General features: G+C 45.4%; 2 protein-coding genes across 2 annotated transcripts in view; both read right to left on the reverse strand.

Annotated features, from left to right (window-relative positions):
• LOC126519861 (fatty acid synthase-like) overlaps positions 1-5,767 on the reverse strand; it is a 97,584-nt gene extending 91,817 nt beyond the window's left edge. Inside the window, exon 1 of the mRNA XM_072284055.1 lies at positions 5,707-5,767. The gene's annotated coding sequence lies outside the window, so the exon portion shown is untranslated. The remainder of the gene's footprint in view (positions 1-5,706) is intronic.
• LOC126519862 (fatty acid synthase-like) overlaps positions 1-24,446 on the reverse strand; it is a 191,846-nt gene that overhangs the window by 5,419 nt on the left and 161,981 nt on the right. The window contains exons 12-14 of the mRNA XM_072284056.1: positions 21,327-21,530; positions 8,722-8,913; positions 5,707-5,926 (exon numbers count right to left, since the gene is read on the reverse strand). Of these exons, the coding sequence (XP_072140157.1) occupies positions 5,707-5,926; positions 8,722-8,913; positions 21,327-21,530 (616 nt within the window). The remainder of the gene's footprint in view (positions 1-5,706; positions 5,927-8,721; positions 8,914-21,326; positions 21,531-24,446) is intronic.

Raw genomic sequence — 24,446 nt, forward strand, 5'->3', positions numbered from 1 at the left:
TTCAACGTATCTATCTATCTATCTATCTATCTATCTATCTATCTATCTATCTATCTATCTATCTATCTATCTATCTATCTATCTATCTATCTATCTATCTATCTATCTATCTATCTATCTATCTATCTATCTATCTATCTATCTATCTATCTATCTATCTATCTATCTATCTATCTATCTATCTATCTATCTATCTTTATGTCTGTCTGTCTGTCTGTCTGTCTGTTTGTCTGTCCGTCCGTCTGTCTCTCTGTCTGTCTGTCTGTTTGTCTGTCCGTCCGTCTGTCTCTCTGTCTGTCTGTCTGTGTCTGCTAAGCCGACAACAAGTCCATCAGTCTGTTTTGTTGTTTACCTGCTTGGACCACGAGTTATGTGCTACTGGCTTAATGTTGTCGTGGTCTTTCCACTGTCCTCACTCCAGCTTAGTAACATTACCTTTCTCATGCCGTTGTCGTCATGCCTTCTGCCCCGACTCACTGAACCAAGTTGTCTAATAGCTGGGGCCACAACGTATCGGCTCGTGGTTGTGATGCTGGCGTGGTCGTTGCATCGCTCTCATTCCAGCTTTGTCATCTGACACTCGTCATGACATTATCGTCAGGCCATCGTCGTCATACAGTCCTCATAAAATTGTCACGCCACCAACTTTGTCACTAAATCGTCGTCATTCCAGCTACATGATCTGACTGTCGTCATGCTGTCGTCGTCGTGCCAGCGGCTGCGAACGCTGTCCGACAAGATAGCTATTTAATAAATGGGTGCTGCACCAAATGGTTGCGATGACAAGGTTAGCCGTACCTATCCCTTCAAGTAGTGCCTGAGGAAGAACGGCGAAAGGAACTCATCCCCATACAACCACGCTCTATTATCTAATTGCTCTTATTAAAGAAAAAGCAAATAGTAATTCATAGTGGGGTCAACTCAAGAGTAGAAATCTCGATTAATATCATGGAATAATGGCGGCAGCGTACGCAATACTCTCTGCTAAAAGTGCAACACTGCTCAAGAAGCACTAGTCATGGTGGAGTAGTGGCTTTGGCGTTACGCTGCTAAACCCGATGCAACGGGATCAAACTGCCACCACGGCGGACGCATTTCGTTGTGGGTAAAATGCAAAAAGGCCTTAATGCCGTGCATTGCTGTAAGCTAAAGAATAAGAGGTGCTATAAGTTATTTCGGTGTCGCCCCCTCCCTACTAAGACATCCCTCAATATCATATCGGGGCTTTGACACTTAATACCCCAAGGTGAAATATTTAATTTTTGCTAAAGAAACGATCAAGTTAGAATGCCAGCTTTGAACTACACTGCCACAAAATAAATACGATACCAGCTTCCGTGAGCGCTCGCCACCCACTCATTCGCATGGCGTTCGGACGCGTGCTGATTAGGTCAATTTTGGTTGAACCCTTCCTACTGAAAAATCCATATGCCCCATAACTTCCATATAGAATAATCCGATATGAAACATATAGGATCCCATACAAAAACCCGTTTTTCGTATGTGTCATATGATGTCACTGGGTATTTTTTTTTTTTAGTAGGTCTGTTTTATATCATGAACGCTGATTTAGTTTCCTTCATATTGAACGGTGATACATAACTGAGTGCTGAGGCCCGTATTTGAATCCTAAGCAAAGATGCGTGCATCCCTACCACCTGTTTTTCAGCTAATGCAGATCTCCAAAACCCACGGCTCGCGACCGAGTTTAGAGTTCTGTGGTGTGCGGGTGCTGCAATCAGAGCATGCCATGCGATGTAAAAAAAAAAAGCAAATTAGTGTCTTGTTTTCGAACTTGCGCATTTCTTGCATGTTTCGATCGAATGACACCATACGCACTGTCTTTGCACAAGCATAGGAAGCAATATTCACGACTAAGCGCAACCCATGTGGCTCCTAGAGAAGTTACTTTGGTCCATCGTCGGTTTTGACTTTATACAAGACAAACCTGTCTTCTGACGAACACGCGGTGTACTTCACCGAAAACATTCATTTAAATTGAGCACTACTCATATCTGCAAGCAGGTCAGGTTTCAACGAAAAAAATACGAAAAGGAAACGAAGTGCAGTGCTTCTTTTTCTTTAGCCATATGGTCGAACCTCTATCCTTGTATATGTTCCTTAAGTCATGCAAATGAGGTTTTAGAAAGCTCTGTGAGATAAACGGAAGATCAACATCAATCGGTACAGTCCTAACAGACTAACTATAACGTCCAAAGAATAGGCCAAATTCAAACACTACTGCGACAAGCGAAATATACGCATCGTCTATAAAACGATTTTAGCGAAAACATTCAAATCATAGCCTTTTGAAATGAAATCATTATCAACCACTGCCACAGGATGACCTAGCATGCTAGTAAAGAGGACCTGCACATATTTAGTTGGCTACAATAACGTGTCGATCTCTGCACATTTCGAACATGCTGTAAACAATCGTGTGTATGACTTGTTACTGCTGATATAGAGTAAATATGACGCAGCTAAACTAACCGGATGCCGGTGTATATCATTCCACTTGGGGGCATCAGCAGGTTCTGGCATCAGCATAATTTTTGGGGAGGATGTTACAGTTTAGAAACCACTTGTCTCCTTGTGGGTTGATGTGATTGTGCAGTCCTAGAAAACTTCGGACGTCTTTGACAGACTGAGGTATGGAAAAGACGTGACAGCACGAATTTTCTCCAGATCTAGTTGAATACCAGCAACCTCGACAAGGTGGCCCAGCACTGTAATCTGCCGACGACTGAAGTGACACTTTCATGAATTTAGTTGCAGCCCAGCCTCACGGAAGACTTGAAGAACAGCTGATAAGCGCTCAAGGTGTGTCGCAAATGTAGGTGAAAATGCGAGAAAGTCGTCTAAGTAGCAGAGGCATGTTGACCATTTGAATCTTTGAAGAAAAGAGTCCATCATACGTTGGAACGTTGCTGGGGCGTTGCATAGACCGAATGGAATAAATTTGAATTGATATAGACCATCAGGGGTGACGAACGCGGTCTTCTCTTGGTGATTTTCATCCACAGAAATTGGGCAATGACCCGACCAAAGCTCTACTGATAAAAATATTTGTCACAGTGGAGACAATCGAGGCAGTCGTCCATGCGAGTCAAGGGGTAGACACTTTCTTGGGAATGCGGTTTAGATGACGATAATCTGCGCAGAAACGCCATGTGCCATCTTTATCTTTAAGAGGTACCAAGGGCGACGCCCAAGGGCTCAACGAAGGTTGAACAACACCTTTGGCAAGCACCTTGTTCGCTTCATCTTGAATAGCCTTACGCTCTGAAGCAGAAACATGATATGGCCGGCGATGAATAGAACTGGCATCACCAGTGCTTATGCGATACTTAACAATTGAAGTCTGGCCCTATTGGTCATTGTTCAGGTTGAATAAGTCGTGCTAGGAAACCAAAAGACGACACAGAGCGGCTGCTTGTTGAGGCAATAGGTCCGCAGCAACCATGGGACGAAATGTTGCGTCAGGGAAAATAGCATCCTGTGTACCTGGTGAAGAATCTGAGCAAACGTCTACTGATAACGTCATGACGTGGTCATCTCCTATAGCACGCAGCGTTCCAACCGATATTGGAGAAGAACTTTATTTGTCAGGCCAAAATTGACGACGGGGAGGAATGTCCGGTTATCCGCGACGGTGACGACGCAGTGGGGCACAGTGATATTGCGCACCAAAAGGATATCAGGAATAGGTGTGGCAACGTAATCAATATCTGGCACAGGAAAAGATGATCGAAAATTGACGAAAGTCGAGGCTTTAGGCGGCGGGCGGGCGAAGGTGGCCGTACTGAAGTTGTTCAGCAGTTCGGCATGAATATGCGCGAGTAGAGGACGTTCGAAGCAAGGGGTACCGACAGAAAAGGCGATCAAAGCTAAATGCGCCTTAACAAAGTCGAGTCCGAGAATTAGGTCATGGGGACAATTGGTGAGCACTGTAAAAAGAACAGGAACGTGGTGGTCGGCGATACTGATACAGGAAGTACACATTCTAGTGACGTCAACAGTGCTACCATTGGCCACGCGTACAGCTCGAGTAATAGGAGGCGTGAGAACCTTCCTCAGTCGACGACGGAGGTTAGAACTCATTATGGGCACCTGGGCTCCAGTATCTATTAACGCGGTGTAAGGGACACCGTCAACGTCAACATCAAGTAAGTTCTGGGTCGTTGGGAGTGCCAATGGAATATTTCGACAGGAGGAACATAATGCAGCAATATTATGCCACAAGCAAGGTCGTGGGTTCGACTCCCACCAAAGGTCGTGGTGTTGTGTGCCCTAATTATCTATTTCTTTATTAACTTGCGTTAACTAACTTCCTTTAGATTAGCACCGACGGTCGTGGGCTGGACTCTCCTAGTTAACTATATCTTAATTAACTGTGCCTTAACATTAGCACTAAAGGTCGGAGGTGCGATTCCCATATAAGGTCGTGGGTTCGAGTGTCTTAATTAATTCCATCTTAATGAACTATATCTTATGTAACTTCGCCTTAATTAATACTAAAGGTCGTAGGCTCGACTCCCACCAGAGGTCTTTGGTTCGAATCCATCCAAAGGTCGAGGGCTCGTATTCCTTTTGTGCCATCGTGTGGTCTCGCCGACAACGTCGGATTTCCAGCCTCATGAGCCATTTAATGCTTTCGCATTAAAATTATTGATGCCATCGTACAAGCGCTTCATACAAAGGGTGAATCAGTTACTCCACGGATGCGTCAATAGAAAGCTGTGCCCTTTCTCCAAACCAATAAAAGATCCTAGCCTTTGGGAAAGACCGCGTTGTCTTACATCAGCCTAATTACCGGGCAGATCTGGTACAGTCCATTCGACAGAAGACGATATCGTGTTATGTATCCAGCTTGTTGGTGTCAGTGTTGCTAGTTTTACGGCTCGTACCGAAATATAGTATCAGTAATGAGATATGAAGAAGGATGGCGCAGGTTACTTCAATGCACACAACTAATTCATTGGACTATGTGCTCTGAGTGAACCGATGCCGCAGTAGTTCACGCGTCTGTGCCATCCCCTGATGCCACCGGACATTCTGTGTTGACGAAACTAGCGACACTTAAAACTGAAGACGTTCTTCACATGTAAGCCTGACGTAACAAACTGGCAATGCTCCTTCGTATGGACAAGCTACAATGCGAGGCTATTTAAGCATGACCTTGAAGGGGTCAATTGGTAGTCTATGAATACGTGAAAGGAAGAACGAAGATATATAGTGAAAGAAAGATATAGTTCTTCCTTGCCACCTTTCCGACTAAATAAGTGGCGTGCCGTAATAAGAGACGATGACTTAGCGAGGCCTACTCTATAGAACGCGTTCACTGTAGTTACGTTACCTTTCGTTGCTAATGCAGCGTGATAGGACGGGAAACAAAGCGATAACCAGGACAGGAAAAGGCGCGTTTGCTGTTCTGGTCTTGCTAAAACGCGCTATCGCGTTGTAGCGTTTTCGGCGCTTTAAGTCTGAACCAGTTGCGAGCAACAAGCAGTTATACGCAATACTTCTCTTGATTGTATGTAATTCGACACTGACGGATGATTACCGAGACGTGCAGCACCACGCAATGCAATAAACACACCGTCCACCAAAAAGATTCATAATTGGTGCAATCTGGTAACCCAAACTTGTATCGCCAACGGGAACTTCCCAAGAAATTATTCGTACAAGGATATTTTTGCTCACCTCTTGAAGGCAGGATCGTTAAACCCTGAAATCTCACGTCCTCGATGATTACAGGCGTCTCGTTCATAGGCTTTGCACAGTGCCTGGCCAGAAGCTTCCAAGCAAATACCAAGTAGCCAGTACGAGGAAAGATGATAGATCCATCTAGCTGGTGACCCACCAGGTACTTATCGCTGTGGGCTTCAATGTCAACTTCCTCAATATCTTCAAACGCCTGCAACTGCACCACAATCATTGAGCTTCATGCATAACCGACACTATTTGATGACAGGGCAATTCAACGTGTCACCATAATATCTAGCACGTGGAATTTTCCTGCTTTCTGGGGCATCGGCAAACAACGCGATCACAAGTACGAAACAGAATTACTTAATAACAGAGCAAACGTTTCCTGAAGTCGTTTTGGGTACGTAAGAGCTCAGCAAGTTTTTGGATAGCACTCATACTGTGATTCAAACAGCCCACAAGCAATTTCTTGGTTGGAGGTTCCAAAGAACCAAGTTAACTGCCGCGGTATGAATTTACTATTTAGTATAAATATCACAACATCGACAGAGTAGCTGATGTTCTTTCTTCCACGGCGCTTTATCTGAAAGCCTTGTAGAACTCGAAACAGAGACGATATTGTTGAGAAATGCAGAGACGTAGGCCTGAGGTAATAGGATATTGCGTGTTCCTCTTCTCAGAGGGAAAGAAAGAAGAAAATTATAGGTATCACGAGTCATTATTAGTCTAGGCAGAAGGGTGCAATTTCAAGTTTCAACACGTTTGAGTTTAGAGGGTTCGTTCACAGCCTTGAATCTAGCTCTACGTTATTAAAACTCGAAGAAAGCCTTCATAGCTTGCTTTGTTGATAATGTGTGCAGCCGACGGTCCAGTAATACCTTTTCACATAATGGCCTAATGGCACGTAGAGCTCGAATCAACTGCTGTTGTTGACAGCGCATTGCTTTGAGTCATGACGAGTGTGCGCTAATGGCCAAAAAGGTTCCATTTACAGCAAGCACAACAGTGCGACGATTCTTTTGACAAGGTGTTCAGAAAGCTGGCTGAGTGCGGTTAAATAAGGGCAGCAAGTAATGCGAGGACAACTGGCTCGACTTCAAAGAAAAAGACCCTCGTGCGGCGCAGCTGTTACGAAGAATGACGACGCGGCTCAATATCCATTTGGCGTCGTAGGGCAGAAGTACCTACTCAAGCAGTGCGTGAAATAGTGGCACGATAGCGCAAAGCAGACCGTTCCTAAGGATAGAAAATGTACTGTAATACTTGTGGTACAGTGACATTGCCGGAAGGGAGAAGGATGCGTCGCGCGATGTGCGTTGATGGTTTATTTTTCGGAAGGCTAAATAAACCGCAAGATGGGTTGCGGTCAGGCACCATGCAGTCTATCGAAAGCGCGCTACCATGGAAGATTAGCTACTGTAACATAATCAGGTATTCCATTATTTCGCGCCAAAATCAGTCGTTGAGCTTTCGCTTTCTCTCCCATCGTCTTCTGGATATAAAAAAAATATTATTATATGTAGTAGTAGCAGTAGCAGTAGTAGTAGTAGGAAGAGGAGGAGGAGTAGGAGGAGGAGTAGTAGCAGTAGTAGTATATCCTGTTAGTTCAAACGAATCTAGCTATTGCTTTAGCATGTAGTCGGATGTAGTCAGATGCAAACCGTGTAGGTGTAGACATATTGAACGCGGTTTTCTCGCTGCCATTTTAGTAGCATCACAATACGATTTCGCCCATTCAGACACAAGACTTTTCGCTATATAAGTTCTGATAGAATGTGGTCTTTGAGCATGATTGCTTATAGCGTTAAAAACAGATGCGAAATAATGTAAGTCAGGAAACGCTGCTGAGAAATGAAAACACACCCACAGTGAGAAAGAACACTTACGCAACAAAATCATTAGCTCGAACACATTTATAAATTTAAATGAATCTCCTTAATTTCGCTGTTTTTCAGTGCTCAGAACATGTTTACTCATTTGTGCCCTGTGAAGAAGTAAAGGCAGAGTTCAGGAAGCCATATACAGTAAACAACAGCCAATGGTAAAAATTAACTAGACCCGCGAGCAATGCCTTCAAGGGACACATTTTGACATCAAAAACGTCTCATGACGGTTATGTATTATACGTATGTTTCTCACCACATTGTAAATTGGCGAACGATTCTTCGTGAGATAGTTTTGACCATAGCACAATGTATCAATAAAATTGCTTTGGGCAAAACGAACAATTTTCAACGTTCCCAAATTACCCTTTGTACCAGGACCACGTAGTGAAAGCGTATAGCATGGAAGAATTTGCATAGGAGGTTTTCAGAAGGCTAAACTGAGGGAAGCAACTTGAATTTACATAAACATACAACGTGTAAGCGCATAAACCCGTAATATAGGGTCCCAACAAGCGTAAACGTGACAGCACTAGTGATACTTCTTATCATTATGATTTTTGTTTGTTTGTGAGCCAGATTTATAAAGTAGTATTGACCGATTTGTAACGTCGTTGCATGATTTCTCGCGGATATCATTCTAAGGATTCTTCAGCAATTTATTTAGATTGTTTCTCGCTATTGAGCCTTCGAAACGTGTTGCGATCAGGACCATCCAAAAAACTCGTAATGGTCATCAATAGCAATGCTCGCTTACGCTAATGAACTACAATAATAGACATGCTATGTTCCGATTAAGTTTAAGGAGCACCTTTACGGATCAAGGTGAACGCCGTAGTCGAAGTCAGTAAGAATTTTGCGACGCCAAGTGACTCGTGTCTGTAAAAGGTGTGCACATAAATACCTCAATATGAATAAATTAGCTGTTTGCCCAAAAGGTACACCAAAACAAAAGAAAACTGTCCTATTCTTTTAGTTAGTTAGGTAAAGCGACAAGCACAGGACCTCTTTTTCAATAAATTTGGCACTTTGTGTCTCAATTTCTCCGAGACTACATTACCTGCTTCTGCGACGAGAAATCATTCCAATGAACGATATCCCAGGTTTCGGAATGGTCCCAGCTGACCAAGTGTGCGATGTTGGGTGTACCACGCGGCACAGGCCACGGCACTGGTGGGTAGAGCGTCGACAAGTCCAACTCGACCCCAAGATTGTGAAGTTTACCCAGAGAAGTCAGGAAATACTGTACGTTGTCGGCGTTCCGCTTCATGAGGCCCAGAGAGCTGGTGTCGGGGCCCAAAGCACGTCGCATGATCACCTGCAATAAGTTCAAGGGCACGTAAGCGAAATAAAATATTTCCTTACGATTTCCCTTCCGGCAGGCAGTAGTTGCGTTGTGAGCCCACATACTACGGTTCCCCTTTCTGTAACAATATCCAGAATCTTAACAGTGGTACCCACATTTTATTGTCTTTTCAGTTTACCAATTTCGCATCCTGTAAACTATTAGAAGAAATTGCTTCAGTCAAAATAGTCGTTCAGAAAGTGAAACCGAGAGTGCCACGCCACATACAACCCATAATCTGTTTTTCAGCGGCCTGAAAACTTGCAGAATTTAGGCATAAGTTTCATAATCGTCGACTTCACCAACGTAAATTGATAACGATGACGTATGCTTCATGCTATGCCCTGAAAAGCCTGCCGGGAGCATTGCCAGAAGGGTCGTACAGTGCACGCCAAAAGTAGGGCTGTTGAAGCAGTACATTTGCTAATAAAATGTAATACGAATAATAAAGGAATACGATGGTCGCAGATCGACTCGAATGCAAGATATTTCCATCTTTCTTAACGAAGTAAATACAAAGATTGGGCGTAAGTTGGCGTGGGAAAAATTGGGTTAACATTATTGTTTAGTACATTCACAGCTGGAGCCCTGGGCAATTGAGGGATTCATTATGTTAAACGACTGCGTTCGCTTGTTTCCTAAATTCAGAATAAGTAAATTTCGGGCTTTCACGCGCCGAAGTTCTAATCTCATTATGTGGCGTGCCGTAGGGGGGTGGGGGTGGGGGGGGGGGGTCGTCAGATTATTTTAAAGCAGCCGGGATCCTTTAGCCTTCGCATAATGCATGGCACACGAGCGTTTTTTTCATGGATATGCGGCTGCCACCTACTCCACCACCTCGCCCTCAGCAGCGAAGCGCCATAGCCACCGCGCTACCGTGGTGGGTAGTTCTTTTAAAGCTCGTTGACGATGATAGTAAAGAAACACGAAAATAATATGTCGGATCGTAGAGCGCTGAGCGTAGCATTCATGGAAGAGATGAGTATAACAATACAGCACCCCAGCACCGCACTATCTTAAAAAGATGTAAACAAGGTTCCACTGTAAATTAAATAACAAATAGGGTTCACTAAACTGTTAAAACAAAGTGATTTATTGCTTGCCTTCAAGTTAGGTATTGAATGCTGGATGCTCGGTAAATTATGGCGCAGAAGATATTTCACCTGTACATTTACATATCTGACCTGTACAGATATTTCACCACTAAATTAGCAGTGGTGGACACCACTAGTTGACAGAATTGCACAACTCATTGGTTAGCTACATGGCACCCCCTACCAAAGAAACAGGTCGCTCCTGCACAAGAATGGAAGGAAACAGCTACTATACTCGCGATCTTTCCACCCAATGAATGGAAAAAATGTTTCTAATCACTTATATTTGAAGCAAAACAAATATTAGACAATTCGGAACAGCGAATTCGCAAATTGATTATGAATAGAATAGGAAAGTCTGTTCGATTCGTATTCAGTTTGGATGAGAATTAGCGGAAGAGTAAAGTTAACTGAAAATTCAGGCTGCCATCTTGAAAGTATATGCCTTTCTGTGTGCACCGCAGCCTTACAGAAAATGACGTAAGCTATGCGCTTCAGCAGTTTTCCTTGAAGCTTGGGAATCGTTAGACTGACTGTACATTTTGTCGGCGTAGATAACTAGAGACACAGACAACTAGTTCTGCAGGAATTTAACGATTGAAGCCTCAGAATTGAACACATACTAGATGGCGGACTCCGATTTCACTTTCAGATCTTACACTTACCCTAAACTACTCCTTCCTGTTCTTATAGTACCCCCCATTGTGCTCCGTTTAATTGAAACAAATTAACGGGACATTATAAAACAGGCGACGATTTGTTGACACTTTGTTACGCATGGAATAAGATATGTTGATCTTACCCTGAACGACATATGCCTATGACTGTCTTATCTATTTGCTGCATTAAGAATGCCCGTGCCGCTGGAAATGCCCCTGTTTATTATTGCGGCAAAGAACATACATTGAAAGTCTCAAGTTTCGCAATGCTTCCACACAGGACTCACGGGGCCTAACTTGCAAAACTCGCAATAATACCATCAGCCTACTTGGGGGAGCGGCATTTTTGCTCGCATCGCAATCCTTGATGGCTAAGCAGGAAGCTATCGTTCATCAAGGGCCACAGTTCGTCAGGTGGCGTCAGCCTAGAAATTGTCGGAGCCGCTTGAGTTTCTGGATTTGCTGATTGTGTTTCTGTCCTACCATGATAATGGAAGCACGCGGTTGATAATGACTGCAGTCTTCGATTTACGACACATTAGCTGGCAATTTTTTACGCCTTGAAACGCGGAAACAGTTGATTGACACTGATGCAAATGAAATTTTCAAATGACTTCGAAAAATTATCCGAGAATTTCCTACTGTTACATATACGTGGAAGACATTATTCGATCTCGTAATATTGTCTCACCAAATAACTCAATACGTACTCAACACGGTAGAGGACATAAGAGACCACGAAATGCTTTTGAGCCGACAGGTTCAGAAATAGTCTTTTTCCAGTGAAACAAAAGGTTATTGAGTACGAAAATGGAAGCTATAACAAAAATTTAATGGAATACTGCTTGAATGATCTCGCGCAGGCCTCCCAGCGGAAAAAATGTGCATTTTTCAGCTGGGATTAGGTACGATTATATATGTAATTATCAAAAAAAAATGGTGCCAGTACTCACATGGAAAAAAAAACAAAATATTGCGCAAAAGAAAGCAAGCGTGATTGTAGTGACAGCCATAAAAATAAGACGAAAACAGGAATTCTTGATATGCAAAAAAAATTGCGATTATACACTCTATATACTTAAAAAAAAACTCAGTGCCTTTCCACTCTATCACGATGGATAGCCAGCGAAGCTGCGTCTGTGGGCCCGTTAATGCCGAACTTCACCGCCGCCGCGGGTCGGCCCGGCATTGCACAAGCTTCAGCACCGGCCGACGTGTGGGTAGTGCTTAACGTCTGATTCACTGTGACCGTGGGTCGGGTTGCTATTGCACTATCTTTAGGATCGGCCCACGTATGGAGAGTGTTTATAATCTGCTGCACTTCCGCCGCGGGTCGGCCCGGCATTGCACAAGCTTCAGCACCGGCCCACGTGTGGGTAGTGCTTAACGTCTGATTCACTGTGACCGTGGGTCGGGTTGCTATTGCACTATCTTTAGGATCGGCCCACGTATGGAGAGTGTTTATAATCTGCTTCACTTCCGCCGCGGGTCGGCCCGGCATTGCACAAGCTTCAGCACCGGCCCGCGTGTGGGTAGTGCTTAACGTCTGATTCACTGTGACCGTGGGTCGGGTTGCTATTGCACTATCTTTAGGATCGGCCCACGTATGGAGAGTGTTTATAATCTGCTTCACTTCCGCCGCGGGTCGGCCCGGTACTGCACTACATTCGCGATCAGCGGGCACATTCTTGTCGCCTATAGACCAGAACACGATAGCCTCGCACCCAGACTAACCGAACGCATGCTCTCGCACCCCGGTTGCCCGGTCGACCAGCGCCATTTTCTACTGGGCTGCCAAAGTGTGTTCGCTGGCGACCGGTAGACATGGCAAGCGCCAGCTCTAGGACTCCCAAGTGCTGAAATGTGCCCGTTCACGCGGATCCAAAGTACAAGTCATCTGGGCATCATTGCATCGTGTTTGGATGCCAAAACAACCAGCGCAAAAGGAGCAGGTTGCTTAGCGCTGTTTGCGATGAGCACAACACACGTAGGGAATCGTGCCGGTGCGGTGTTTTCAGCCTGCACCGATTTCCATCCGCAACGAAGAATGCCAAGCTGCGCCACCGGTGGATAGCTGCAGTGAATAGGAAAAACTACCAACCCAGTGAAAATGCACGAGTGAGTATTCGATCTGTGTATATTTTGGTGCCACGTACAAGTTTGCGCCCTAGGAACGTAATATGTGTAACACGCAGGCTTGCTCCGAGCACTTTCTGGACAACAAGCCTACAGAGCAGAATCCCGTGCCGGTGCTTCGCCTTGGCTATAACAAAATGGCAAGCCTCTTCGTGTTTTCATTCATGCAGAGCTCCCGACGGTTAAGCGGAACAGTTGAGTCTGCGCTTAGCGATACTCGCAGCTGGTGCATGGCATGACCATTAAGCGTGAACGACAAGTTGTAGGCAATAGAATGTTGCCCTGCTGGTGAGCGTTATTGCTAATGAAAGTAAACCGAAGTCTGTTTGCCACCTAGCACGCATCCGCATAAACGTAAACGACGACTGCTCGTCGCCGAAGGTGTTCTTGCAGCGCGCCTGTCTTTACGAGCTGGTGTTGCAGGTGTGATTCGTAACGAATTCATTTGAGCCTCCCGAGCTCTAAACTGCGTGCGGGCTGTTATGCGGGGCAAAGCGCAACATCTTTCCCTTCATATAGCGAGGAAAATATTGTGGTTGATTATTGTTGTATTTTGTAACAAAATTTTACTCGTTCTCACCAGTTATTTTTTTTGCTGTTTTTTTTTTCTAAGGGAGCGCCAACAATCCGATATGGCCTCGCACAAGCGAAACAGGTCTGATACCAGATAGCTGCAGTTGGTGGGGCTAATTCCTTGGAATGAAGGTGCGGTTGTTGTCTTGTACCCTGAGGATGCAGCTTTAAGTAGGCATGGTAATTTTATGTGCCCTGTCATGGTTTGTGCAACAACTGTATAACACCTGCATCTGTCATGCTCACGCTGTTATATGGGCTTTGACTGCACGTGTAGTTGAACATTATAACTACTGTAGTTCCTCATTTTCCGATGAGTGCAGGTTTAGCACCAGATGCTGCTTGTTCGAGTGCGGTAGCCTTGTGTTCTGAATGTTCTACTCTTAGGTGGTTGCACGATAGAATTGGCCTGGTGTATTTTGTATTTCATTTTGGGAGGACTTTATATCTTCGCAACAGTGATGGCATGGGAAAGCACTACAGTCCTTCTTACTATAACATATATATTGTTTTCAATGTGCAGGTGGTGAAGGGCAGGCGTCTGCTAATCAGGCAGGCTGTAAGCCCAGTCAAACGACCTCGTCAGTTGGTTGCCAAACGCGGCCAACCCAGTAGCGACCATGACAAACACGACCAAACTGAAAGTGCAGAGGACAATGTTCTGCGTGCTTTAATAACCTATGTCACCAACACAGTGCTGTATATTCCTTCACAGTTTACGTGCCAAAAATGCGGAGATATTATAGCTTACACGTGTTCTAGCACACAGCGCGCGGTTTCTACAAACGTAATAGTGTACTTACCCGATGTATTCGCTTCTACAGTCTGCACAGCACTCAGTGTAGCCATTGTGGACTTGCATGAGGTCTTGAAGTTTGATTGAATCGAGACAGCGAAAATAACAGGTTAGAAAAAACGCAAGACACGCCTTCCGCCCAGCTAAAAAGGCGAAGTTTCGCTTTTGCGCCGAGTCGCATCTGCCAGCGTGGCAGCCCAGGCCTGTTACTTTGCGGCGCTTGGGATAGATGGCGCGACCGGCGCTCATCAATATGGCGACGTGCTTTTAATTCACGGTGTTCTGGTGTATACGTACGTACGCTGGCCAGGATACCCCAATGGTAATGCATGGCCGGTATTGACTGCAATATCTCCGGCATCGGCGCACATATCCTGTCGCCTACACGGACGTAAGCCGTTAAGAGTTCCCCCCTCCCCCCTCCCCTGGGAACGCATGCCCGGCACTTAACGATCTCGGGCATCGGCGCACAAATTCATTTCGCCCATACGGGTGTAAGCCGGCCAGGGTATACCCTATCGGAAACGCATGCGGGGATGCATACAGGGGCTAGAGGTAAACAGCTTCGCTGTATATAGTTTACACTCTTTGGGTCATATTTTTTCTCACAACTATAACCATCGTGTATCTCACGCGCATTTGGTTTCTTTCACGCTGGGAGCCTGGTACATGCAAAGCACGAACGGCTTGCCCGTCATCAGTCTGAGGAACGTTCTCGACAGGAATATAGCTAGAATAGCAGCTTGGGCTTGTTGGTTTTCCATCCTGCTAGTAACAGCGCAAAATGTAGACAAGGGACGAGACAAGAAGACACCACAAGCGCTGACTTTCAACACCGTTTATTCCGAAAGAAACACGGCTTCTTATAAACATTGCCCTCACGTGTCGCATGTGAAACAAGCACTTTTTTTTTTCTTTTATACACTCAAGATAGCGGTTGCACGTGCAAAAGCTCAAGTTCTTTTTTTGTCAGTAACAAGGACGGCGTGCTAACGCATTGGTCACGAAGTCTAGTAATCTCGGCCGCCTCAATTATCTCCCGGACCAGCTGGTCATTGTGTTTCTTCAGCACTTTACAGCGTCTAAATTCTGCGGCGCAATCTTTTGAGGGGCAATCCCTGATATGTATGCCTAGATTCCTGTTAGCCTGCTCGACGCTAAGTTTGTGTTCCTTCAGTCTCTCATTTGTGCATCTAGAAGTTTGCCCTACATACCTTTTTCCACATTTCAGAGGAAGCCGTTGTGTATTCAATACCTCTGAAATGTGGAAAAAGGTATGTAGGGCAAACTTCTAGATGCACAAATGAGAGACTGAAGGAACACAAACTTAGCGTCGAGCAGGCTAACAGGAATCTAGGCATACATATCAGGGATTGCTCCTCAAAAGATTGCGCCGCAGAATTTAGACGCTGTAAAGTGCTGAAGAAACACAATGACCAGCTGGTCCGGGAGATAATTGAGGCGGCCGAGATTACCAGACTTCGTGACCAATGCGTTAGCACGCCGTCCTTGTTACTGACAAAAAAAGAACTTGAGCTTTTGCACGTGCAACCGCTATCTTGAGTGTATAAAAGAAAAAAAAAAGTGCTTGTTTCACATGATGTGCGATCACGTGACTGCGACACGTGAGGGCAATGTTTATAAGAAGCCGTGTTTCTTTCGGAATAAACGGTGTTGAAAGTCAGCGCTTGTGGTGTCTTCTTGTCTCGTCCCTTGTCTACATTTTGCGCTGTTACTAGCAGGAATGTAGCGAGCGCTGAGTTTTCAAGAAAGGAAACGCAAGCAAGGCAGATGACGATTATTGTTGTAGAACAAGATAAGCCCCATAGGGCGTAAACTTTTTTTTAAGAATGTAGCTACTTCAAGCATTTACTCTCCAAATTGTGCACGGCTGTACTCAAAAAATGAAACTAAACAACTTATTATGAAGCAATGTTCCTGACATGTGAAATATATTTAGTTTACAGCTTCAATCGCTTTCTTCCAGTTCTTTGATACAATAAACGGAGGCAATACAGTTTAGCAAAACTTAAACTGCGATTCATCATCAGCAATGGAACTGCTTAGTATGAGCTATGAGTGCATTTAAGATCTACTTGTTGAGTAGGACGCGGCGAGAACAAGCTGAGCGGATGAATTAACAATATAGCTGATGAAACCGTATGCAAAGTGGGTGTCCTTTTATTTATGGATAATTTTCGGGAAGTCCATTTGAACAGATTGACTTCCAGAATACTGGCGCAGTGAAGCAACATTCCTAGTTTCGAAAAGTGGCATTTCAATGCTTCTAAATGGTAACCGTCCACCATAAGTGATGCGCATATGTTGTAACTTTATAGAGCACACTAAACGAAAACACCTAATTAGTTTTCTTGAAACAAAGCAGTTACTCTACACAAACAGTCATGACTTGAGGAGTAGCCCTCTTTATGGCGATGCAATAGAAACACTTCATAATTATTGCTTCGACATGGACACGTACTTTCAAACAGAAGTGACAAGAATGTATTTTAGAAAGAATTTGACAAGTTTTCTTAAAGTAAATTGTTTTTTACGCTCCTTAGAATAGGTCTAAATGATTATTAAGTCGTGTAGCGGCCTCGTTATGTTTGGGTCAGCAAGTAGTAAAGCGTACATTTATAATTTCAGCTCACTGCACGAGCGATCGCGGGTTCGCCAAGGATCCCATTTAGGACTTATATTGTTTTCGCTGTATATTAAATAAATTTCTTTCCCCGTTAGGGCACTTGTGCAAATGACGCTTTCCTCAAAATGGTTCATTCCTCAAAAATGTTTAAACATGACCACCTCACTTTATCGTCTGTTCGACGCCATAGAGCTGGCGGCGAAGCCAGCGTAAGCTGAAGTTAATTGACAAGCGATTATATGTCGTATCTTCGCCTGTTCGACGACCCAGAGCTGACAAGCGAAATGCCTTCTGGGATCCCAAAGTGCAATGGGTCATCGGCCTTGTGCGTCTGCAAACGGCAACGTCGTTCTTTGTGGGCTTCCAGGGAAGCAGCAGCGCCTGACCCTCACGGACTACGACGGGGCCCGGCGCCGACTGTTCACCGGCAGACAGAACCTCCATCCAAGGTCGCCACAATAGCTGCATTTTTTGGAAGCGGTGGTGACAGTCAAGACGAAAATCGCTACAAGCGGTGCGTTGGGTTGAGCCTACTAATTGCTACAAACAAACTACATCGACGACTTCTCGGGAACATCGTCGACCTCGGTATCACATAAAAATGTGTCTTAAAGGCATCGAAGAGGTATAACACCAGAGGTGGAGCCCGGCAGGGTCGTGCGACCTCATGGGTGGGATATTGCAGGCTGTGCGACAGTTCCGACTGGCCGAGAACATTGAATTTCTTCGATGAGCAAACGAGCGATAATAAATGCCTAAAAGGTGTAGGTATAGTGTTGAAGAGTGTGCTCGGATATGTAAACGATTTGACATGTAGAGTGGTCCGAGAATCATGGAGCCGTTCTTGCTAACCATCACCATGTAAATTTCTGCGTAAAGCTTCTTTTTCTCATCGCCCGGACGACGCTCTCGACCTCTCTGTCTCCCGGCACCTGGCACGCACCAGCCAAGGAACTCTCCTGGCAGCTCAGACCCCCAACTTCACAACAATCGCTTACCGGCCTAATGTAGCGCGAAGGCACAATTACTAAGAATAGACACAGAACACTTTGTTCAAGATGCTAATGGCGCGTGTGGCGTATTCTGTCTCTTTGTAATTGTGCCTACGTGCTACATTACGCCGGTAGGTAAGCACCGACTAGCCCAACAACAAGTCCTTTTGCTGAAGTAGATCGCGTAGATAGTACGGTCGGAAACATATAAGGGACCAATAGTATAAAATGCTTTCTTACATGCTAATCTAGCGAGCGCCCGCTCTCACCAATGTTAATGACGTCTCACGTCGAAAAAGCTGCTCTAGGATTAACGGCAAATGAATTTACTAGCCAATAGAGGATTCGTACATGCAGTCTGGGGGCACGCCCGTGTGGTGCGAACATGTCGTGGCAATGTTTTGAAGGCAAAATTAGAAAAAAGTATATGCAAGGACTGGCGGTTCGTTTTATATGCTATAACTATTGACACACGGAACCTATTAGGGTTATGTCAAAATCATGTAGCCTACAGTCTCTAGACAGCACACTTAAGTACCAAGGTAAAGTTTATTTTAGAGGGCAGCTCTTAGGCGCTTGTTCCTGCGTTGAGCGTCGGCGCCGCTCCGGGGCGTAACTGAGCGAACGAGCACAGCAAAAGATGAAATCGAACGCGGAGCGTGGCGTGAAATGAAAGATGAGCATCCTAGGAGGAATGTGCGAGGAGGGCTAGAATGTGTCCCACTTACACCACTAAAGAGGTGGAGGGTAGAGTGAAAGCACATGGCGGAAAATGCTGGAGAAGCGTAGGGGAAGTGGTCTGCACATGCACGGAGTTGCCGGTGGCCACGGCATCCGCCGCCGCGTGGGCGGTCTCTTCTGCGCTTCCGAGGGGGAAGGGGGCGTGAGGTGAAGAGGGCTACGCTCATCCGCCGCGTCAGTGGCTGAGATCAGCCTGCGGTACCAACGCTTGTGACGGGCATCAATGCTCCTGCAAGGGGCGATGTCGAGTGGCTACGAGTGAGGCTCGATTGAGGCTCCCTTCGGTGCTCTCGCTAAAGACCTTCCAGCTTCGTAAAGTACGACACATTCGTCCTCCTTTCTCCTCTCTTTCGCGCTCCCTCCTGGACCATGACACCGCCTACAACACTTGAGCGTAGCAGGCGACTTTTCGCAGAGTGAATTCATGCATAGCAAGGCGGTGCACTTTAAGCATCCACGTTGGCTTTCTAGCTCCAATTAAATTTGTGAACAGCATAAAATTTCTATATGGAGGAATAAACCAATTTAGTGCCGGCAGCTTTTTAAAGCGATAGCGTTAAGGGTTCCGTGTCGGACAAATACAGGTATCGGCGGAGGCGTCTGCGGCCGAGAAAATCATCCCAAACCACGCACATTCTATACGGCACCAAAGTTGTTCTTCCATTACTAAAGTTGCTCATATCATGTCTTATGTTCTTTACAAGGTTATTCCTGGGAATTTGTCAATGGCAGCCCACAAACAAATGTCATGAAGCAATTGAAGCACCGACAGCGCATGCTTTTTATGTGAAATTGTAAAAATCTCGAAACATTAACAAAAGATCGGCCCATGCCCGATGCCGTGGTTCTACCAGAAAGCTCACCTTCGTGCATGGGTTTCACCGCCATGGTTGCCCGGTAAACAATACGGTTGCGTAAAAGCTGCACTTGCTCGGAAGCGTGATAACCATTGAGGGATATTTGAATGTTACCGCTGTCCACTTTTAAGGGCGAAGCTAAGGCGTCCTCTAAAGTCTTTTTTCCCAGTTTTGATAACTAATTAAAAAAATTGGCTGTGGCTTAGCTCAGCTAAACCTCGATATACAAAGCAAAGAGTTGGTTTCGCCTTGTTAGGTCTTTGTTTCTCTTCGTTAGCCCTTGATTTAACTGTATTTATTATACTTAGGTATACAATCATCGCTAAGCCAGGTGTGACGCCTGTCCCTATGTCGGCGGCTAGACTTCACTGTGATTAGGCTTGGCTATACACGCATCATTCGATGGTGCGACGCCTGTTCTGCCACAGGGAAAGCTCAAGTGCTAGACACGCAAAGAGACACGGCGAACATGCGCATCGCCGAAGCACAAACGGACAGGGCACAAACGCGGTTGCTACATTTATCTCGACGGTGCGCCACCTGTTGCATTCTGGACCCTCTGCAGTGAAGAAGCTCGCCGCGGGGTGGTCAGACACCGCTTGGCGACGACGGCTCAAAGCCTCCCGCTCCCGCGCAACGCTCAGAGAAGAGCGTCCCGCCTCGCTGTGATCCATGGGCATGCTCGCACTGAGTAGGCGAGCGCGGCGCTCCTTTTAGCCAGGCGCGCGGCGAATCACGGGGTAATGCGACGATCCAGCTGCGGAGAGCGCATGCGCCAAGCCGGCGGCGGCGGCGCAGCTCTGCGAAGCGACTCACGTGATGCGTCGCCAAGGCTACGGCGCTGCTGCGGTCAACTGAAAGTCGATTAGCTTGGCTACGGCGAAACTCGGTTTGGCGCGGTTATTAAAGCTTTTCGTTTGAAATTATCTAAACGAGCGCTAAAGCCGTACCATGACGGCTCCAAATGTATCGTGTGCGCTACAATAAGGTAGGTGCTGTCCTTACCGTGTGAATTCGCGGCGCTTGTCAGCTATGACGTATAAAGGCGAGCAGCGAGCACGATCGCGGTTCTGAAGGTTCGATAGAGTATTACAAGCTATAGTGCCGCAAATGTACGTGCTTGCCAGTCTTCTAAGCACGCGCAAAGGCTCAAATGCGGGTGCTGGTGCTATTACATTTCTCGTGCCTTAAAGTAAACAGAAATACGCGCCGCGGATGATAGAGTCGGCACCCTGCCTACATATCATTCCCGTTAACTCAAGGTGGAGAAAACAAAACGTCAACATATTGTCTAGGCACTCCAAAATAAAGACCGCGCAGATGAATGAATTTTCAAATATACTTAATTTTCCATTTTTCTATTCTACGTTCGCACAAATGCAGAATCGTCGCTGTAGAAGCTAGGCTGATTCAGTATCCGATACAAGAGACCAAAAGCGCTGTCAAATCATACTTTACTACTTGGGGCAGTAACAGGTGCGCAGAAGCTCCGACCCCTGTATCTTTCTATTCATTGTAATGGACTGGAAGTTGCGCACTACTATATTATTATTCAATAAGAGCAATAAGATTAGTGACAATAATGGTTGCCTTTCAAACGAGAAATCAATATTTTTAAGAAATAGTGCAGGTAGAACGATGTTATGATTACGTTTTCGCAAGGACGCGTATACCATACCTCGTAACCAATACAATTTCTGGGCTACGGCAAAAAAGAAATCGTAATATAAAATTTAAGCGGCCGATATGGAATGTAGAGGCTCATGCTGAACGGTAGCACAGGACCTTTTAGCTGATAATGTTCTCACCGATGGCGCGTTACAGGCGCTTTGAGCCTGGCGAACCGTGGTGAACGCAGAGGCTGAGCCGATCGCTCCAGCAATCTTCTCACCTGCAGGAGGCAGTGTGGTCCAATCTCCAACAAGATGGCATCCTTGGGCACATGCGCGAGGGCCTCCAGGAAGAGCACGGGGTTCAAAAAGTTGCTGGTGATGTAGTCAGCAGAGCAGAGCTGCGAACCAGGTTCGTGCCAACGGCTCTCTGGCACTGACGTGCTGATCCAGCGCTCGCTGCGCGGCCTTGGCGATGGTATGACCTGCTCGATTGCCAAATTTAGTAAACTATGAATTAAAGAACGACTGCGGCTTCCAAATGCTCAAAATTATCTGTTTTCAGATTTTTTGTGCAAATTATGATCACGTAAAAAGCAGTGAATGTAATTACACTAAATAAGCGCGTCAATTGGTCCCTGTCCAATGTATTTGAACTTATTCCCACAAAGTAAACATATTGAACGGTCTTTCGAAAAACAACGTCTTCGAAAGAAAGCAGGCTGCAAAAACTGCGGATAAATAAAAATACATGGTTTCGCAGCCCACACTAATAGGCCGCTCTTTCTCACATGTCCTAAATTTCTCCAGAAATTTCCTTCAGCAAGAGGTTCAAATTGACATTGCCGTGCACGTATTCCGGAAGTCCAACCTTCAGCTATATTATCCTTTTGTTCAATGTCGAGTAAAATATTTCAGCTTACTGTGAGTAAGAATGTGAAGGTCATGAATGAATAAGGAATGTGACGGAGGGCGAAGGTTGTGGGACGGTTCACCGCCTGCGGCAAGTTGCTTTTTCATTCACTTTCCTTTCCATTAATCTATCGTTTCTCTATTTTATTTATTAAGCACAAGTAATTTCCACCATGTGTCCTTCGTGTCAGTGTTTGTTGGCTTCTTATGATATGACTAATAAAAATCGGGCCCCTTGGTTAACCCCCTTTCTTCACGAATCTACAAAGTAATATAGGATTGCAGAAGACAGGTATTGACCATGTCTGTAAGCCTTACTTCTGCTTCCACTTTTGGTGCCTTGCAAACAAAAGAAATGTAGTTTTATGCGCCAAAACCACGATCTCCATATGAGGCACGGCGTAGTGAGGGACACCGGAATAATTTGAGTTCTTTTGACGTGCCCCTAAGTCTATGTACACGGGTGTTTTCGCATTTCTCCCCCGTCAAAATGCGGTCCCCGCGGCCGCGATTCGACCCCGGGCCTAGCAGCCCAACGCCATGGATACTAAGGAACTACTGCGGGTGCCTTACAAAGATGCAACATGTATAGCGTGCAAATTATTTATGAATTTCATATTTCGTACTCTGTATTTTCAATTACGTTCAGAACTTTTGTAAGAGTAACATTATGCTAGCACGAAAATAAGTGGTTCGTAATTAGGCCCCACGTAGGCACCCTTTTTTTATCATGTTCGTAGCGCCTCCAAGGTTGAAGTTCATTAACTCAGCCTTTCCTCACTTCCGAATAAATACAGGAACACCGACAACATTAAAAAAAATCTCACCAATTACGTCTTTTTGCGCTCAAATAACGAGCTTTTCTGTTTTCTTCCGGTCTAATTTTAATATCTTGGCTTTCCTATTCTAAGGCAATACCACGATTTCGCTTTGTTGGGAGGGGAGTACTATCATGGGCACGCTGTGAGCCGGTGCGCCCAGCCTGGTGGACATGGTGCCCCGCGGCTCCACGCAACAGGCTCTGTTACAACTGCCGGTGTTTCGAAGGTTTCCAGATAGCCACACTTTTTAGCTATGCACGGTCAGTGCACTGTGTGATCGGCATGGCTGGGTAGACCATATGCGATGGCTAGTTACAGTAAACCGACTTTGCGATGCCATGGAACCTCTATAGAGGACCGGTCCTGGGCAGAATGGAGTGCAGCTCTGGTAAGTGCTTTGGTTCCGCTCGACTATGCTGGCGCCTCACTATCGAGGCGAGTCTAGCAGTGTTATTGAAGGAATTAGAGCGTAGTAAATGGGATATAATAGGCCTCAGTGAGGTTAGGAGGACAAAAGAAGCATATACAGTGCTAAAAAGCGGGCACGTACTGTGCTACCGGGGCTTAGCGGAGAGAGGAGAACTAGGAGTCGGATTCCTGATTAATAAGGATATAGCTGGTAACATACAGGAATTCTATAGCATTAACGAGAGGGTGGCAGGTCCTGTTGTGAAACTTAATAAGAGGTACAAATTGAAGGTAGTACAGGTCTACGCCCCTACATCCAGTCATGATGACCAGGAAGTCGAAAGCTTTTATGAAGACGTGGAATCGGCGATGGGTAAAGTTAAAACAAAATACGCTATACTGATGGGCGACTTCAATGCCAGGGTAGGCAAGAAGCAGGCTGGAGACAAGTCAGTGGGGGAATATGGCATAGGCTCTAGGAATAGCCGGGGAGAGTTATTAGTAGAGTTTGCAGAACACAATAATATGCGGATAATGAATACCTTTTTCCGCAAGCGGGTTAGCCGAAAGTGTACGCGGAGGAGCCCGAATGGTGAGACTAGAAATGAAATCAACTTCATACTCTGCGCGAACACGGGCATCATACAAGATGTAGACGTGCTCGGCAAGGTGCGCTGCAGTGACCATAGAATGGTAAGAACTCGAATTAGTCTACACTTGAGGAGGGAACGGAAGAAACTGGTACATAAGAAGCCAATAAATGAGTTAGCGGTAAGAGGGAAACTAGAGGAATTCCGGATCAAGCTACAGAACAGGTATTCGGCTTTAACTCAGGAAGAGGACCTTAGTGTTGAAGCAATGAACGACAATCTTATCGGCATCATGAAGGAGTGCGCAATAGAAGTCGGTGGTAACTCCGTTAGACAGGAGACCAGTAAGCTGTCGCAGGAGACGAAAGATCTGATCAAGAAATGCCAATGTATGAAAGCCTCTAATCCTACAGCTAGAATAGAACTGGCAGAACTTTCGAAGTTAATCAACAAGCGTAAGACAGCTGACATAAGGAACTATATTACGGATAGAATTGAACATGCTCTCAGGAACGGAGGAAGCCTAAAAGCAGTGAAGAAGAAACTAGGAATAGGCAAGAATGAGATGTATGCGTTAAGAGACAAAGCCGGCAATATCGTTACTAATATGAATCAGATAGTTCAAGTGGCTGAGGAGTTCTATAGAGATTTATACAGTACCAGTAACACC

This window comes from Dermacentor andersoni, chromosome 8 (assembly GCF_023375885.2).
Source record: "Dermacentor andersoni chromosome 8, qqDerAnde1_hic_scaffold, whole genome shotgun sequence".
Lineage (NCBI taxonomy): Eukaryota > Metazoa > Arthropoda > Arachnida > Ixodida > Ixodidae > Dermacentor > Dermacentor andersoni.